The 16,324-nt window shown below is 38.7% G+C and overlaps 1 protein-coding gene across 1 annotated transcript in view; it reads right to left on the bottom strand.

Annotated features, from left to right (window-relative positions):
* PARP8 (poly(ADP-ribose) polymerase family member 8) overlaps nt 1-16,324 on the bottom strand; it is a 192,857-nt gene that overhangs the window by 87,977 nt on the left and 88,556 nt on the right. Inside the window, exons 4-5 of the mRNA XM_034440846.3 lie at nt 9,000-9,037; nt 2,063-2,152 (exon numbers count right to left, since the gene is read on the bottom strand). Of these exons, the coding sequence (XP_034296737.1) occupies nt 2,063-2,152; nt 9,000-9,037 (128 nt within the window). The remainder of the gene's footprint in view (nt 1-2,062; nt 2,153-8,999; nt 9,038-16,324) is intronic.

Here is a 16,324-nt window from a genome sequence, read left to right as displayed (position 1 = left end):
TCAGGGAGATGCTTGACTTCCTCTCAGCCCCAAGACACTGGCTGGCCCATGAGATGAGAGAGAGAGAGAATGAGAGAGAAAGAGAGAGAATCAGAATGAGACAGAGAGAGAAAGAGACAAAGAATGAAAGAGAGAATGAGAGAGAGAGAATCAGAGTGAGACAGAGAGAGAAAGAGAGAGAAAGACAGAATGAAAGAGAATGAGAGAAAGAGACAGAGAGAATCAGAGAGAGAGTGAGAGAGAGAGAATGAGAGACAGAGAAAGAGACAGAATCAAAGAATCAGAGAGAGAATGAGAGAGAGAGAATCAGAGTGAGACAGAGAGAGAAAGAGAAAGACAGAATGAAAGAGAATGAGAGAAAGAGACAGAGAGAGAGAATCAGAGAGAGAGAGAGAAAGAGAGAATGAGAGACAGAGAAAGAGACAGAGAATGAAAGAGAATCAAAGAATCAGAGAGAGAATGAGAGAGAGAGAGAGAGAGAAAATGAGAAAGAGGGGGAGAAAGAGAATGAGGGGGGAGAGAGAGAAAGAGTGGGGGAAAGAAAGAATGAGAGAGGGGGAGAGAGAAAGAGAATGAGAGAGGGGGAGAGAGAAAGAGAGAATGAGAAAGAGTGGGAGAGAAAGAAAGAGAGGGAGAGAGAGAGAGCGAAAATGAGAGAGAGAGAAAGAGAGAATGAGAGAGAAAGAGTGGGAGACAGAGAGAGAGAGACAGACAGGAGGGAGAGTGCCTGAAGGACCCCATCCTGTACTGGGAGTCCAGGTGCTTCAGCAAGCGGTGCACTGGATTCGTATTAGTGGTCCACAAAATTTAAAATTATGAAGTTGGTGGTCCCTGAGGTCCAAAAGGTTGGGGACCCCTGGCCTAAGACCATCGGAAAACACATATTTTTGATGGTTTTAGGAATAACTTTATTGTTGGGGATCACCACAACATGAGGAACTGTATTAAAGGTCGCGGCATTAGGAAGGTTGAGAACCACTGCCTTAGCTGCTTGCCTTGCTTCGCTTGCCTGAATCCATTCCATCAGCAAGCAACTCCCTGCCTGCAATCAAGCAGGCAGGGAGTTGTGGACTTCAACTCCCAGAATTCCTCAGCCAGCAAAACAAAGCTGGCTGAGGAATTCTGGGAGTTGAAGTCTACAAGTCTTAAAGTTGCCAAGGTTGGAGACCCCTGTTCTATTGGGTAAGTTTTTTTCCCCTTTAGGATCTTTAAAAAAAAAATAGTTAATTGGGTTTTTTTTTAGTTGTTCTTTTTTAGACCTAGCCATTTAAAGTTTAGGAAGTTTTAAATTTAGCTTTCATATAAAAATAAAAATAAAATAAAATAAAATAATATTTGTGCAGCTTTCTGAGATTTAGTGTGTTTCTGTAGTGTTTCACTCTAACTACACAAACACACAAAATCTCACAAAGCTGTATGTGGAATTTTGTGTGTGTAAAGTGTGAAAGTTGGGTTTTTGGGCTTTTTGTGGCTGTGTGAGGTTCCTGCTTGTTTCAGGGGCCATTTTGGGTCTAGCACAGCTGCTTTTACATTGTGGGTGAGCCAGTTGATGTTTTTTTAATTTTTATTTGGTGTGCGTTGGAAGAGGGGTAGTCTTATATGGCGAGTATAGCCCAAACCCTATATTTTAACAGGAAAATTTGGGGATCGTCTTATACGCCCAGTCGTCTTATACGCCAGAAAATACGGTAAATTCAGTCTTTTTGTAAATCATACAAACCAATGGGTAGAAAGAATAGTTACCATGCTTTCCCCAATCTAGTCTCCTCCAGACCTATTAAGATTACAACCCTGAGATCTCTTAGCATTGCTGAGAGCTGATATACAAGGGAAACAAAGGGTTGTTGACAGTTTTGTAGTTTAACAATCCATTTTTACTGTGGCATTAGGTGTGCTCTCTTCTGCACTGAGCAGCCTTAAGAAATATTCAACATAACTTCCTTGACTTCAGAAAATTGGTGAAAATCGGGTGTTCTGTTGGTGAAATCGGGTGTAGTCCACCTGTAGGAGAAATACACTACATTCTGCCCAGTGTAAGAAATTAAATGATATAAAACATCACCTGTAGAAATTCGGTGGAAAATTACTGGAATTGGCTCTGTTGTAACTAGTACATCTTCATCATTATCTGAGCTGGACACATAGGTGTTATCTGCAATAAGGCAAAGAAAACACTACATTTAATTTACACAGAAGCCTCTAAATCTTAAGAATGAGAACAAGAGGCAAAATGCAAGCAATCAACAAATATCAATATTCACAGGTCTCATGGACACCAGATTGTGGCACAGCATTAATAAGCCAGAGTCAAAAGGGCAAGTGTTGCTTTGCCTCTGATGAATTAATGATAAAAATGTACTCAATAATCAGTTTTATGGGTCTAGGCTGTAATCCATAACCCACTTAGTCAAGGCCTTAAACTATTTTTTTAACTGCTCATTGATTTTCAGTCCCATTTGGAAACCTGAACATGCTTTTTCCTAGCCTATTTCTCTTTCGTTTGGCAACCATTAATTTGCTTGACCCTTCAGCAGGCTTTTAGAAAAAAAACAAAGATGCCGATTACCTTTTATTTACTTTATCTCATCTCCATGAGGTCATGAACAGTAGTGGGCAAGGGGCCATTATTCATCATTTGAACCTGGTTGTTGAATAATAAAGTTGTATCCACTTCCACACGAACCACCGGCTGATCAATCAGGTAGTGGTGGGTTGCTACTGGTTTGCCCCAGATTGGGCGAACCGGTAGGGCGGTGGCGGGAGGCTCCTCCCACCCACTTGGATGTCTCTCCACAAGCGCAGAAGCATTGTGTGTGAGAGCATGCGCACACACGCCCACAACTGAACTGATAGCAACCGGATTTGAATCCCACTACTGCAATCAGGGCTTCGTTGTGAGAGATAGAAAACTGAGTAGGTTTTGTTATAACTCACTGTTTCTCAAATTTGAATAGCTCTGTTCTTCTTTGTAACTCAGTAAGCTCAGACAGACTATTTATTGGCTAGCCATTACTTCATGCTGTTACTCATTGGAACATACTCCTTAAACTATAATGTCTCCTAAAGGAGTCATTGTGTTGTGTATTGTATTGATTCCCAGTAATGGAACTTTTAATCTTTGCACTGTGTATTGGAAAGCTTTTTAACTTTTTTTTTTTTATTTTAGAACATTGACTTCTTTATCAAGCATATATTCAGTCAAGGGATGCAATGAGAATTCTAGAATATGCCTGCAGTGTGTATTGGAAGAAGGGATTGGTGGCTGTAGAAATGACTCAAAGGCAATTTCAATACAAGCTTTGCCAGAAAAATCCCTTCAATGGGGAATAAAGCAAAGTGACTCCCATTCGCAGAACTCATTCTCATCAAACAGAGATAAGGAATAGCTGTGCCTCAATTTTTAGCAGAGGCAGAGAGCTTTATCATCATCATCATTTTGCAATCTACCCTGACTATATTCACAGACAACAGACAACACACATGCATTTTACATAGATGTATAGAACACATGTGTGTCTCCCTATTTTTACCTGCAGTGATAATAATATAGATCAGTGGTTCCTAACCTTTGTGGCTTGGTGGCCCAGCTGGGGGGACAGAAAGGAACTGGGCCATGTGAGCGGCACACTGCCATGTGTGTGTGTGTGTGTTTGTGTGCAGCTCAAATTGTGTGAACGGTGGACCGGTGTGCATGCACATGTACCCACAGCTCGACTGCAAATGCAGATGTGCATGCATGGGCATGCACGTTGGCTCGCTGCTCATGCGAGTTGAGCTGCAAGCACATGTGTGTGCACACTGGAACACCGCTCGCACGGCCTAGTTGTGAATAGGCCATGGCCTGGTATTGGGCTGCGATCTGGATTGGGGACCCCTAATATAGATGGTATGTGATCTAAGGCAGGGGTCCCCAACCTTTCGGACTTCAGGGACCACTAAATTCATAATTTTAAATCCCATCGACCACTAATATGAACTGCTTAATGGCTGGCTGGGTGGTTTCTCTATTGAGCATGTTTTCTAAAACCTACCCTTGATAAATCAATATTCCTGCTCTGGTAAAGCTGTCATTTTGGGGACAATTATTGATCTATTGAGCTGCTTAAAATGATCAGTTAGCTTTTGGGTAAAAATTTATTGAGGGACAAGACTAAGGTGACCAGACGTCCCGGTTTTGGCGGGACAATCCCGATTTTTAGCAATTTGTCCCGCGTCCCACGGCGTTTTAAAAAAGTCCCGATTTTTCATTCTGCCTCCTGAGTCCCGGCTGCCTCCTGAGTCCCAGCTGATGGCTAGAGGGAAAAAAACTGTTTAAACTCTTGCTGCGGGGCTTCAAAGGGCCGCCCTACAGGTGATCAGTGTAAAGAGTTCCTGGAGCAGATTTTTTTTCCCCTAGCTATGCTGAAAAAGCGAAAGCGAAAGCGAAAGCAGGGTCTTTGCTGCAACGTGACAAAGTGAGGCAGAGAGAGATTTCTTTTTCTTTTTCCTCACCAAAAATGGTAGGTGCAAAACTGCAAACAATGGGAAATTTAGGAGGAGAGTTCAAGATTTTAAAACACAAAAGAAAAAAAGCTCTATTTAACTAGGGAATTGTAATAATTGAGATACTATTAATTGTATATTGTGTTGAAAGCAGAAATGGTTAAGTTGTGGTTTGGAGGAATATATGGGGGAAATTATTTGGTTTATTATTATTGGTAAATATAATTAATTGATTTGTAAGAAATTGGATTGCATGGAAATAATTGGAATATTCATGTTCATATTGATTAATATACAAAAAAGATAGTTATATAACTAATTGATTTATATTAAAATGTTGAATTTGTATTAAACAACTGTATTACATAATTACATAATTTGTATTAAAAAACTGTATTACATAATTACATAATTAGCCAAGGATGGATATAAAAATAAATGACAATGGGAAGGGGTATAATATAGAATAGAAGGGAAAAATTAAATTTGATTAAGATTAGAGATGAGGATGAAGGGTAATATTGTTTTTTTTAAAAAAAAAAAATAGATGAGGAATAAATATGACAAAAAGGAAATATAGAAATTATAAATTTAATTGAAATGACTAAACACTTTTTAAATTTGTGAACCTGCCAAATATTCTGTTCAAAGAAAATACATTGTATGTTTGTATGTGTGTTTCTAATTATTGCTATTTATTCATATTTGTTCTCTTTTATTCTTTAAAGTTTAACAATTCATTCTTTATCTTAATATCTTTATATTTGTTTGGGGTTGGCTTTCTTCCCTTTCATCTTTTTTATTGTACAGCAATCTTTCTCCTCAAACCTACCACCTCTCTCTTTCCTTTCCTTCTTACTTTCTCTTCCCCCCACCCTCTTCTTCTCCTCCCTACTTCCTCTTCCTTTCTCCTTCTCCTCCTCTCTTCCTCCCTCTCTTACCCTCACTCCTAGTCCTACTCTAATTTCCCTTCCCTTCCTTCATCCCTCTCTATTGCTGTATCCTTTTATGCATATGGACTACTCAGAGGGCTGAAAAAGTTATTTTTGACTGGTCCTCACACTTTTGACCAGTCCTCGAACTTATGACTGTCCTCACATTTTACATTTTTGCCCTATCTTGTCATCATGGTGAAGAGTAGCAGTTGTGAAATGAGTGACGTGGTTGTTAAGAATGCTGCACAGGCATAAATGTGAGGATGGTCATAAGTGTGAGGACCAGTCAAAAGTGCGAGGACCTGTCAGAAATGACTTTTTTCAGCCCTCTGGTTAATCCTTTTGTGCATATGGACTACTCAGAGGGCTGAAAAAGTTATTTTTGACTGGTCCTCGCACTTTTGACCAGTCCTCAAACTTACGATTGTCCTCACATTTTACATTTTTGCCCTATCTTGTCATCATGGTGAAGAGAAGCAGTTGTGAAATGAGTGACATGGTTGTTAAGAATGCTGCACGGGCATAAATGTGAGGATGGTCATAAGTGTGAGGACCAGTCAAAAGTGCGAGGACCTGTCAGAAATGACTTTTTTCAGCCCTCTGGTTAGTTCTTTTGTGCATATGGACTACTCAGAGGGCTGAAAAAGTTATTTTTGACTGGTCCTCGCACTTTTGACCAGTCCTCAAACTTACGACTGTCCTCACATTTTACGTTTTTTGCCCTATCTTATCACCATGGTGAAGAGAAGCAGTTGCGAAATGAGTGACATGGTTGTTAAGAATGCTGCACGGGCATAAATGTGAGGATGGTCATAAGTGTGAGGACCAGTCAAAAGTGCGAGGACCTGTCAGAAATGACTTTTTTCAGCCTTCTGAGTAATCCCTATACACATAGCCATGGCCACCCGGTCACATGACCAGCTAGCCACGCCCACCCAGTCACATGACCTCCAAGCTACGCCCACAAAATAAGCCACACCCACAATGGTGTCCCTCTTTACCAATGTTAAAATCTGGTCACCTTAGACAAGACTGAACAGGAGGACCATTTAGCAGGGGATGTTGGATTTAAGAAGGCTCACATTACCTTGGTGCCATAATATCTGATATTTCATCTCTATTTACTGTAACTACACTTTTTCCTGTACCCATCAAAAGAAAACCGGCACAAGGACCTTTTAGTTCCACTGTTATTTAATCATTATTTAAACAATTAGGTAGACCATTTAAACAATCTGAACTTTCCCTCTCCTAAAGGAAGGAAAGATGAAAGATAAATTTGCTAACATCTTATTATACACAGATCATGCAGCTATCCTGCATCCTGTAGGTCTCAGAAGAGCCTTCAGGGCCCTCATGTAGTTCTTACAAAGAAGGAAGTTGGAAATTAATTATCAAAACCCAAAAAATTATGAACGGTTCTTTAGGAGACCTAAATTTCATGCTGGTAAATATATGGGCATAATTGAACAGGTGACATATTTTAAGTAACTGGGAGTAATGTTTCATTCATCTGGCATCAGATCAATGTATACTATATGTTCTATTCATAATGTCCACATTCACAGCTCTCATGCATTTTATGAACCAAAGATGGTAATTACATTCCTGCTGCCACAAGATTTTTCATGTAAAAACATTCCCATGCATGCGCCAAGGACATGCTTATTATTTGTTTGGTTATGTGCTGGTTTTGCTGGTGTGTATATGCTGCTTTAATATAGAAGGACTTTGAAGGTTTCTATGTCCCTCTTTCAGCAAGAAGATTGAAAAAAAAAATGAAAAGTAGAGCAACACAATAACCATTACCAATTACGACAGCCTATAAATTAGATCCTATTCTTGATTTTAATCTAGCAGAACAGGCTCAAGCCACATTTTTAAGAGGAGATTCTAGGTTCCATGCAGTATTAGAAATGCTTTCTTGTATTTTGAGATTTTTATGGTAAAAGTAGAACCAAAACCAGGGATAGTTTTATTTAAATATTGGTGACAATTATACTATCTCCAGGTAGGCTTCACCAGCAGTGAAATGAATTTACCTTTGCTACCGGTTCGGGAATATGAGCATGCACGTCTCTTCTGCACATGCGCAGAGCCTTCTGCGCATGTGCAGAGGTTTAAAAATGGGACATAATGATGTCCTGGCGGGTGAGCGGAGCCTCCCGCCACCAGCGCTACCGGTTTGTGCGAGCCGGATAGATCCAGCTGGATTTCACCGCTGTGCTTAACCCTCTAACTTTAGAGGTGGTTTCCAATTTAATATGGAAGAGAGCTGATTATGATGAAACTGATACATTTTAGGGCTAATGTCCTATTGACAGTAATACAAATACACGTGTGTACGTGGAGGGGGGAATCAGTACAAAAGACTTGAAATGCACAGGCTTCCTTCTTGATGTCAAGCCTTTTGGCCCATGAACCTTCAGATAGTGCTGGACAGAATAATTCTCCTGCATTGTTTCCCCACCCATTTTCATTCAATTAGATGGAAGTTGCTACATACATTTCTCTCAAAAAAAGAGACTTTGATCAAAATTCTTATGGGAGGGAATGTGATGTTTTTGTGTTCTTTTACGAAACTCCAGGTAAGTCCTGGACTGCATTAAGTCCTTTATCTTTCCTTGGATTTGGAATAGGACAACTCGCCATGGCCAACTTTCCGCAGTCAACTCACTGCTGCCAATTGCCGTGGGACAATTCAACCATTTTATTTAATTATTTAAAATAACTACATTATTTTAGTTTCTGTCGTTCACATTTCATTTTATCCTTGCTTTTGCAATCCTTTCTTTAATGATTTTATTCGATAGTATGTAACTTTTGTCCCACGACAAGTTTTCCTGTGGCGAGTTGGCTGTGGCGAATTGGCCACTATGAGTTGTGGCTGTGTCCTAGACCCCCTTGCCATTCGCCAATTCAATTCAATTTCAAGGGATTGTTTCAAAGTAATTTCTCCCAATGAGCTATTTCAGCCCAGAAAACAAGGGATGGAGTGAGGGAAAAATCTCCAACAACAAAAAAAACAAAACAAACAAACCCCAATGTTACTAGGAAGAGCATCCTTTATTATCTCCAACAAGAAAGGAATCTCAAAAACAAAAGCAAATGGGGTTTAAGGGATCAGACTCTTAATCACTCTGAGAAAGAATGCAGAAAAAACAGAGCCAAGGCAAGAAAACTTCTAAGAAATTGCAAGGCCATTTTCAACACAGTTTTATTTTTAACAATCCATGAAGACGAGAAATTCCCTTTTCTTCAAAGACCACATTGGGTTGGTTTTCCCCCTTCCCCCTTTTGCCTCTGTGTGGTTTTACATATCCATATAAAACTCTGATTCACATTAGCTATTTATATAAAAGCCTTTAAAAAAAAAAAAAACCAGGCAAACCGCATTCTTTCCCAGATGCACTGAATTCTTACATTCTCACCCTGCTTAAGAGTGGAAGGCTAAAAAAGAGAAAATAAAAGGTGCAAATGAGGTGGCTAATGAAATGTGATTATCATGGAGGTGATCCCAGGGCACAGTAATGGAACAAGAAACCTCTTTTACTGTCAGCAGCATAGAAAGTCACACTTTACCTGGGTAATCCTCAGAGACGTGCACCGAATAGGATATGCTGTTAAAAAGAAGAAAAGGATAAAGAATAACATAAGAGAAGTAGGAGAATAATTGCACTGCCCACATTTATTTACAGATTTTTGACAATCCAACAAAGCAGTTACTTTACCAGATTTTAAAGGACCTAATGCAAAATAAAATAAAATAAAAGGTAACCCAACATAACAGGAAAGTTCTTCCAGATTTCCCTTCTACTTAAAGAAGTACCTCTGTAATATAAAATTGCATTTTGGGAAAGGAGAAACAGGAAAAATGAGAATCAACACTGCTCAAACGTCCAATTTTTGCAGCATTGCTTCCTGTTATCTGTCCCCATTTCTATTCTGAAAGGAAAACATAATACATCTGCAATGTACAAATCACTTAATAAATTCTCTCTTAAGACTATTTAAGAAGTTCTTTAGGGTTACACCCCTAATTTAGAAGATGGGGTTTGCCTACTGCAGACTTTGGAAGAAAGACTGCAATCTATTTTATGCAAGAATAATTTTGTTGTATTGCTGATAGTATCAGTTGCTTAGCATCTTCAGGGTATTATTATTATTTTGACCAAATGAAGAAGCTATTTTGAAATGTGCATGGGATCATTTTTTAAAAAAGATTCACACCAGTTCTTTATGTAAAAGTGTTCATCTATGAGCTTAGTCTTCTCTAATCATTTCAGGAATAGCCATAAAACAGAGAACCTCCTCAACTTCAGAACGGTTACAACGATCTTGGACAAGGTGCTTTACTACTCATCCAGATGCCATGCCCCCACAGGTCACACAATCGCATTTCAGATGCATGGCGAGTGACTCATATTTATGACTGGCTGCGCAGTGGCCCGCAGTCTCGTGACCATGATTTGTGATGTTTTTTGCTAGTTTGAGTGTTTTTTGCCAATTTCCACCCCACCCCCCAAAAAATCCATTCAGGAGTATATACAAGCACGTAATTCACTTAATGGCCACAGTAAAAAACTGTAATAAAATCTGGTGCAGTCACATCAGCACCTCGATTACCATGACTTACAACCAAAGTTTCAGGCTCAGTTATGGTAGTAAGTCAAGGACTACTTTTATTTGCAAAAGTATAAACTGTATACTTATGTCCCAAAGGTGCTTTTTCAGGAGGCAAGTGGATTTTCTTGTTTTTTCTTTTGAAATGTTTTGCTTCTCATCTGAAGTGAAGGGCCAATTCTATTTTTTTTTTTTTGGTAGCTTCTTTTTGCATTTAGTGAGGCGAAGGTGGGAATGTAAGTGGGAGGCCTCTGGGATGCAAACCACTATCCACTGATAACCATAATCCTTCTCCCCTGCACTTAAACAATAGCCGCAAACCAGGTGTGAGGGGATGGGAATCTTGTCAGATTATATGGGTGGGAATGAAGGTTATTTACTTCCCAAAACACTTGGTTCCATCGCCACTTATAATTTGTTTTTAAAATGTGGTTTTGAAAACTGATCATTTTGTAGCCAATTTTTGTCAAAATGATCAAAGAGTTCATAGACTACACAATCTTGATCTAAATCAATATGTTCAGAGCACCCTTACTAAAAAGTTGGGAAAGGCCATTGAGGTCATTTCGCTCACTGCAGCAATCCCATTTAAAGCCTTCATAGCCAATGTTTATTCATCTTTTGTTTGAAGATAGTTAGAGAAAGGGAGACCATCAATTTGCTAGATAATTAATATGCTATCGAAGTATTCTTACAGTTAGGCCATTTTTCCATAGATGTAACTAGAATTTGCTTTCCTTATGACTTATTTCCACTTATGATTGCATGACTGTAACTTTGTTGCTTGTATCCTTATGATTTATATTGATATTGATTGTTTCCTGATTGCTGATTTGTACCCTATGACTATCATTACGTGTTGTACCTTATGATTCTTGACAAATGTATTTGTCTTTTTATGTACACTGAGAGCATATGCACCAAAGACAAATTCCTTGTGTGTCCAACCACACTTGGCCAATAAGGAATTCTATTCTATTCTATTCTATTCTATTCTATTCTATTCTATTCTATTCTATTCTATTCTATTCTATTCTATTCTATTCTCTAGAATTTGCTTTCCTGTTCCTTAAAAATTCTTCTTCTGCACTCTAGGATGGTGGAAACAAGGCCTGGTTCTCTTTAAAGTGACACAACTTTAGGCAGGTGAAGACTGAGACAGTATCTCATGTTCATTCTCTTTTCTCAAGAGTAAATAGACATTATAGTTCTCCCAATCTCCATTAATAGGTCTTCGTTTCAAGAATATAATGGTGAAAAGAGCTTCATTGCAATCGGCTCCTTATGTAAGACTGCTTACTCCCCTAGTTGACACTCCAGAATAATTCATTAATAACAGTAATGAAAATAAATATGCCTAATCTATTTAAATCTATTTGCTCAGTGAGAATTTTCAAAGATACAGACGATGTTAAATCAAGAATTGCAAAAATTCGCTAAAATTTGCAATAGCTTTTCTAAATAACACAAATTATATGGACTGTAAAATTGATGATACCCACTCTGTTTGGCCTAAAACTGCTGACTCTTTCTGCATGGGTTCTTATACAGCTGCTGGGTGCCACCGTTTCCTATTTTTGCTGTTGTTCAGACTTGTAATTGCTTAGTTGGAACATTGTGCTTACTTGTGTGTGTTTATAGAAATCCCACAGAATTCTATACGTTAAATATCAAGAAAATCCATTTTGTTCCCCTATTTCAGTACCTTAATCTCATCGATGCTTACAAAAATGAAAGTTACTTGCATTGATCATTTTAAAGAGGATGGGTTTTTCTTCTTCTATTAATAATATTCTGATTCAATAATGAAATACAGATGCCCCAAAGCAGAACATAAGCATCTTTCTGGCTGGGTTCCCCAGCGAAAAAGTCATATTGCTTCCAATATTAAAAGCCATCAGTAGTAGAAAGCACTGGTAGCTTTATTTTCCATCAATCGGTTTAACCAATTCATTCAGATATAAAATTGGGAAATCATTCCATTTTCTAGGGGAAAAAATTCATTGCTCATTCTGCCCTATGAATAATGCTTGAAACAATTTTCAAAATATCTTTGTACACACTTGGACATCAGCTAAACAGACAAGCTATGTTGCTTGCAAAGGATTCCAATTCAGTGCAAAGAGCCAGACTAGATGATCAGGCTTTAAAATGGGACAATTCTACAGGTAGTCCTCAACTTACAACCACAGTTGAGCCCAACATTTCTCTTCCTAAGTGAGACATTTATTAAGTGAATTTTGCCCCATTTTACGACCTCTCTTCCCACAGGTCTTTAGTGAATCACTGAAGTTGTTAAGTTAGTGACATTGTTATTACCATATTTTTCAGAATATAAGACACATTTTTTTCCCTCCTAAAAGAGGGTGAAAATTTAGGTGCGTCTTATACACCGAATGTAACCCCGCCCACCCACTGGCCCCCATCCTTTGCCCTCTGCCTCCCAGCAGTTTACCTCCTTGCAGCAAGCAGCAAGAAGCTCCTTTCAGCTTCAGCACAGCCTAATTAGCACAAGTTGATTGGATCAGCCTCCCGACTCTCAGCTGTTTTGCTCTCAGCTGTTTTGCTGGGGCCTCTGCTGCTTGCTGCAAAAAAGTAAATTGCTGGAGCAGATTTTTTTTTCTCCTTGTGCTAATCAAGCTATGCTGAAAACGAAAATGAAAGTAAAGCAGGCTATTTGCTGTTTGCTGCAACAAGGCAAAATTGCTGGGAGGCAGAGGCAGATTTCTTTTTCTTGTTTTCCTCACCAAAAAAGGTAGGTGTGTCTTATAGTCCAGTGTGTCTTATACTCCAAAAAATACAGTAAGTGAATCTGACTTCACTTAACTTTGCTGGTCAGAAAGCCGCAAAAAGTGATCACATGACCCCGGGACATTTGCAAGCACCATAAATATGAATCCGTTGCTAAGCCTCTGAATTTTGATCACATGACCATGGAGATGCTGCAACGGTCATAAGTGTGAAAAAAAGATCATAAGTCACGTTTTTCAGTTCTGTTGAACGGTCACTAAATGAACTGTTTTAAGTTGAGGACTACCTGTATTTCTTTTCTTGATAAAGAACTCAGTATCAACATCAGTAAACAAATACTGTATGGAAATTTCCCTAATCAGAAAAAAATGCTTTGTAACTAATGTTATTGACATTATTGGTTCTACTGGCCCAACCAATAATGGTTGGGCCAGTAGAATCTCTCATAAAGTATCAAACAGTTTATTTGTAGTCCAACTTATTTCAGAGTGAAAGCCAATCAACAGCATGAGGTCTCACAAATTTGACATCATAGCTCTATTACGGGGGTGTCAAACTCGCAGCCTATAGGCCGGATGCATCATGTGCTGGTCACGCCCACCCCATATTAGCAAAGGGGGGGGGAGTCATGATACGTCACATGACGATGCGAGTTTGACACCCCTGCTCTAGTACAAGGAGTTGAGTAAGTCCTTATTTTGGGATGGCACAGAGTGAAAAATATAGCATATTATGTTATACAAAAGAAATACTTTGGCTTGACTGTTTGAATGATAAACTGAAAGAAGATGGTATAAAATATATGAACAATCAGTCATGCACTGAAGATTACACATCTTCATCTTTCTTACAGATTTCTGAGTGATGCTTGGGTGCTGAGTCAAAGGCAATAAATATTTGCATTTTTCACTAAGAATAATTCTCACAGCTAGCTCATCCATGTGACTTGACCACAAATGAACTAAACAGCAAATATCATTTGTAAATTGATGCTTGAATTAGCTTGCTATGCAAACAAAGTGGTGGCAAGACTTTGCAATACTGTCACCTATGCTTTGCAAAGTTTCCATTTCAAAACTATCTCATAGCAGATTTTCTTTTACCATGCTATATATTGTATTGCATTCCTAAGTCATTCATTCAGATACTTGTCAAATCAAAAAAGTCTTACGAATGCACTTGAAAGAGTTGGTAGAAAAAGACAAAAATCTAAAAATCCTGTAATGCAAGTGATCTCCTTGAAAAAAAGTGAGAGGTAGGTCCAGGAGTGGGCTTCAAAAATTTTAGCAAGGGGTTCTCTGTCCGGTTGCTTGGTGGGCATGGCCATGGTGGGCGTGGCCTAATCAGCCTCCTGCACCATGACAGGGAGGGTGTTTTTGCCCTCCCTGGGTTCCGGAGGCTTTCCTTGAGCCTCTGGGAGGGCGAAAATGGCCTCTCCAGGCTCCGGAGGCCCTATGGAGGCTGGAAATGGGGGCCTTCCCAAACTTCCGGTAGGCCTGTTTTTCACCCTCCCCGAGCACCCTGCACTTACCTGCATCCAAAACGGGCCATGTGGGGGCTCCAGGGAGGGGCAGGGTGGGGTGGGTGGGGCCAGCCAGGAGTGAGATTTGAGGGTTCTCTGAACTGCACAGAATCTTAGCTAGAGGTTCTCCTGAACCCCTGCAAACCCCCAGCAGACCACTGCTGGGTAGGTCAGATATTGTTGTATGGCTCTAAACCTCAATATATTCTGCCTCTGTAAAATATTTAAACATCATTTATAACTTGCTTGACTACTAACTTTATCTAAACAAGGCAGGGTGGATTTGATTTAAATCGAGTTGATTTAAATCACAATTTAAATCATGATTTAAATCACTAGTAAAAAGGCTTGATTTAAATCAACTCGATTTAAATCATAATTTTTAAAGAGCAACTGTCATCTCTGCTACTCTTTGACCCACTGTTGACTCACCAATAGTCCCAGTGTTGCAGAATATACAGCCTCATGCTACATAACTAAGCTCCATTTCATGCTGAATAAACTAAATTATTTATGTATCTTAAATAGAAAACTATCTTACGATAGAGTTTTACCCCAAGTTTTTTATTAAAATAAATTCGATAAAAATAAAAAAAAATCCGATTTAAATAAAAAAAATCTGTTTTTTTTATTTTTTTTAAAAAATCATTGATTTTTATCCACCCTGAAACAAGGATATGTTACTGTATAATTAGCAAGAATAAATCTCTAGAAAATAATAATACAGACAAAACTGAATGATGGAAATGCCTTCAAAGCCATCACCACAGGAGCTAATCCTGTGACAAGATACAATGCTGATACAAGAGGCAAGTTGAACTGGACAATTTGGACCAAAAAAGAAGAAAACTGATGCCTATTCACTAGGCATTACATCCTGGTAGTGATATTGATTGATTATACAGAAATAGAGGCAGAGGTTTACTTCCAAGTCAAACTGTCAAAAGAAGAAAAGCATGCATTGAATGATTATGTCAAAGACAACCAAGAGGAAGCACTGATACCAGTTAAAAATTGGATTTATTGAATGTATTGGAAAAAAAACATGAATATTGAAATAATGAAATAAAAACATAACAAAATGCTGGCAAGGAAAAGCATTACATGGTCAATTTCCACAAAAGGAGTCGAGGTGGCGCAGTGGTTAGAGTGCAGTACTGCAGCTGCTTCAGCTGACTGCTAGTTCAGCAGATCAGCGGATCAAATCTCACCGGCTCAAGGTTGACTCAGCCTTCCATCCTTCTGAGGTGGGTAAAATGAGGACCCAGATTGTTGGGGGCAATATGCTATTTAGTATACTGTCTTTGGTGTAAGCCGGCAAGAGTCCTCTGAGAGTGGGCGGCATAGAAGTATGAATAATAAAATAATAAATAATAAAAATAAATAAAAAGTTCAAGGACAAAATAGATAAAGATAATACCTGGCAATGGCTTACAATGGAACAAAGAAACTGAAAGCTTGATTTTGGCTAGTCAAGAGCAAACTATTTGAATTAATGCAACCAAGGCCAAAACTGAAAAAAATAACAAATGATTCAAAATACAGTTTGTACAAAGAAGCAGAAGAAACAGATCATATGTTTACTTCATGCAAGAAGATCACACAAACTGATTACAAATGATATAACATAGCTGCCAAAATGATTCACTGAACATCTGTAAAAAAAGCTTATCCTGTGCCAGAACTGTAATGAAAAATTGGTGGGAACATTTAATTGGAAAATGAGTAGGTTAAAATATTGTGGGATTTCCAAATGCAGATGATAAAAGTCTTTATATATATAATTGTGATTGAACAGAAGAAAGTGTGGATAATTGAGATGCAATAGCAGAGGACAGTGGAATAGAAGAATTGGAGAAGATCACATCTGAAAACCAAAGTTGAAAGATTATGGCATAAACCAGGTGTAGTGCTTGCTGGCACACTTGGATTTCGTAAAACTTCACAATACATCACAATCCAGCCCGTGACACAATCAAGTTTGACATCACTGGTCTATGCATTGCAATCT

Source organism: Pantherophis guttatus, chromosome 2 (genome assembly GCF_059756535.1).
Source record: "Pantherophis guttatus breed Tessera chromosome 2, ASM5975653v1, whole genome shotgun sequence".
Classification (NCBI taxonomy): Eukaryota; Metazoa; Chordata; class Lepidosauria; order Squamata; family Colubridae; genus Pantherophis; species Pantherophis guttatus.
The sequence above is the reverse complement of the archived record's forward strand: the minus strand, read 5'-3'. Positions and strand labels throughout refer to the sequence as shown.